General features: G+C 39.9%; 1 protein-coding gene across 1 annotated transcript; it reads right to left on the reverse strand.

Moving 5' to 3' along the window:
* Window positions 1-447: 447 nt before the first annotated feature.
* On the reverse strand, window positions 448-2,916 carry SARC_01632 (hypothetical protein). The gene is made up of 3 exons (XM_014304649.1): window positions 2,746-2,916; window positions 1,265-2,398; window positions 448-1,086 (listed from the first exon to the last, which is right to left on the reverse strand). The coding sequence occupies exons 1-3, from the start codon at window positions 2,863-2,865 to the stop codon at window positions 598-600; spliced, it is 1,743 nt and encodes a 580-aa protein (XP_014160124.1). The 5' UTR covers window positions 2,866-2,916; the 3' UTR covers window positions 448-597.
* Window positions 2,917-3,073: the final 157 nt, after the last annotated feature.

The raw sequence follows: 3,073 nt of genomic DNA on the forward strand, positions 1-3,073 counted from the left end.
CTGTATATATGTATGTACGTATGTATGTATGTATGTGCGTCTATTTGCATTTGTAATTGTATTGATATTTATATAACTATTTATAAATATATACATATATCAATACATGTAAAATTATATATATATATATATATATGTATGTATGTATGTAGGTATCTATGTATCTATGTATCTATGAATGTATCTACGTATGTAAGTATGTATTTATGTATGTATATATACATATATATATATATATATATATCTATATATATAAATATGTATTTTTGTATGTATATATGTATGTATGTATGTATGTATGTATGTATGTATGTATGTATATATATATATGTATGTATGTATGTATATATATATATATGTATATATTTATTGCGAATACAGCATAGAGACCTAATATTTTTACAGCAGACATTTTAAAAGTACTTTTTGTTTTGTAGAAATATGTTTGCATATTATTTATTTTAAGCAAAGTACATCTGCCAGATGCTAAAGGAGTATTTACAATGTCGGCACAATGTTATGTCGGCATAATGTTTATGGAGTTGTGGTTGTGATGTGATCTAGTTGTACATCACATATGTACAGTTAGTTTATACATCAGACAATGCTCATTGATCGCACATGGCTGAATGACGACCCTCGCCTGATTCCCCTTTCGGTAAGCTCTACTCTGTGATCAGGACCACGAGAGGCCATCATGCCTTTGTCTTCCAGAACTTTTTGAATTCTCTGGTTTTCCGTTGCCTTCTCTGCATACTCCAAATATTCGGGACTTTTTACAAAGTTCAATATCAGATTGCGGCTAATCATCGTGGCTATTTCGTGAAATGCTTCTTCGAAAAGCGTCGCTACGTCCAGGTAATCCTTCTCCTCGATTTTACGTAGGAGTTTATCGCGCACCACCTGTGGCAAATTAATCTCCTTCTCGCTGTCCGGTCGTACATATCTATTGGCGATGAGTACCACTTTCTCCTCTATGGTTTGGTTCTCACTATCCTTCGCAAGTGAGCACGCCTGAACATCGATTAGGAATTCTACTTGTTCCTCGCAGTGGCGTCCTTCTGCGTACCGTAGGAACATCTCTCTCTGTAATTGCAATAGTAAAATGGGGCAGGTTAAAGACGAGCTTACTGTATGAAAAGGATATTTCCGCTTGCTGCAGAGCGGAGCATAGATATATAATATATAATTAGACTCGACATATGATGTTAAATGAAACACACATACAGTTTTTGGGGTGTACAGTATTATACATTGTACATACAGTTTTCTCCAAACTCAGCAGAGCCAGGAGTTCCTTCGCATTTTCATGCGCTCTGAAGTAGGCGCCCTGTAAATCGATATTCTCCAGTATGTCGTCTCGGCAGAGCGCTCGGGCGAGTACTTTCACAATTATAAAAAGGAAATTATCAATGCCAAACAACCAGGCCATGAAGCAGCCAACCAGCCAAGTTGCAGAAGCAACCCGCCATGCATCTCCGGTTATCAGACCGTAGACGACTGGACTCCAAAAGCCAAACTCGCAGATGATAAAGCAGCGTAAATTGCCATACCAATCCACAAAGTACATATGGGCGTATCTAGTGTGGAAGAGGTAGAAAGAGTATTCGATAGCGAGTGTTGCACCAAAAACTATCGGGCCCGAAGCACTTTGTGCGTCTGTACACTCTACATCTGCATAGTAACACACAAGCGTGGACGGTGTCACGGTTGCGCTGAAGAACAATACGTGTTGCACTACACCCGTCCAATATTCAGGTTGGCTTTGTCGCTTGTGGAATATCAGATACATGAATCGCATGCGATTGATAACCGCAGAGAAGATCATTCCAAATCCGAAGTAATACAGTACCGTCGACCAGACAACTAGGCTACTGTAAACCTGCGATTTAGTGATAATCGGGATTCCCCCAGACACAGTGATGTCTACTGCCTTGATGGAGCTCTGTTCCAAAAATATGGCTGCGCTTATCGGGCCAAGTACGCACGTATAAACAACCGATCCACAGAAATGACTGATAAAGCCGTGATGCCGGGACCGAACTTCAGGCTCGTCCCAGAAAATGTAGAAGAATAGTATAAGCACAAGGCCAAACAACAGCGTGCCAGTGAATACGAAACATGCATATGCAAAGACCTTGTCTTTCTTCCCCTGGGGATCAGCGATGGCTGCCAGCTGAAATTCTGCCATCGAAGCCAGCTGGTCATACATCAGATAATAGAATGTTAGACACAGGCCTAACAGTATAGGATATACCACTCCTGCCAATATCCATGAGTATTTCAAGGAGGCCAAAAGTGACTTGCGTTGGTTCTTGCGTTCTGCTTTCGTCTCCGATGTATTGTGCGAATTAGTCATGGCGCTGTTATTGTCTTTGCCTATGGTGCTTTCCAGCTTCTGCATTGAAATCGAATGCATAATAAAAGTTGTGAAAGAAGCAGGTATGAGTAAGTTATTCGTCCAGCTCTACTAGACCTGAACAATCTACGAATGATATGTTTTCATATAGATCCGTGGCAAACTGCACTGCCTCGCCAGAATTTGATAGTAAATTTTTGAAGGTTGCACCGTATGCATTTTGCATTCACTCTAAAAACTCATCTACGCCTTCTATTGAATGTTTTCAATTTAAATGCCATCCAACTTAGTCATGGTAGTAATGAATTTGAATTCGAATGGGGATATCCCTTCATCTAGGCTGTACCTCTATAAACAGAAGTATACGATGTCAAAGATATACGCACCTCGTTATTCGTGCTGTTGTCCCGTACTTTTCCAGCCGCGTAATATTCTGATGATGGACTACTAAGAGCATCATCACCCAAATCTGCTTGATCAAGATATACGGGATTGCAACTGGACATTTCAATCTGGGATATCGATCGCGTGATGGTATATTTGTATTGCGGATGATAGAAATAACACTGGACTATCATCAGGGTATCTTCTAAGTTCATTTTTGCTTCCGATATCTTCAAAGGACTCGAGACACTTCATGATTGTACAGGTCCTGAGCTCCTGCGTATGATAAACAAGCTGTCCAGTGAATTGTATTCGAGGCTCAAAGAATAC

This window comes from Sphaeroforma arctica (assembly GCF_001186125.1).
Source record: "Sphaeroforma arctica JP610 unplaced genomic scaffold supercont1.66, whole genome shotgun sequence".
NCBI classification, from domain to species: domain Eukaryota; class Ichthyosporea; order Ichthyophonida; genus Sphaeroforma; species Sphaeroforma arctica.

Coding starts and splice junctions, on each gene's coding strand:
- SARC_01632 (XM_014304649.1), bottom strand. CDS start 2,865: ATGTCCAGTTGCAATCCCGTATATCTTGATCAAGCAGATTTGGGTGAT. Junction 2,399..2,745: donor ACAACAGCACGAATAACGAG/GTGCGTATATCT, acceptor ATTTCAATGCAG/AAGCTGGAAAGCACCATAGG. Junction 1,087..1,264: donor TGCTGAGTTTGGAGAAAACT/GTATGTACAATG, acceptor TTGCAATTACAG/AGAGAGATGTTCCTACGGTA.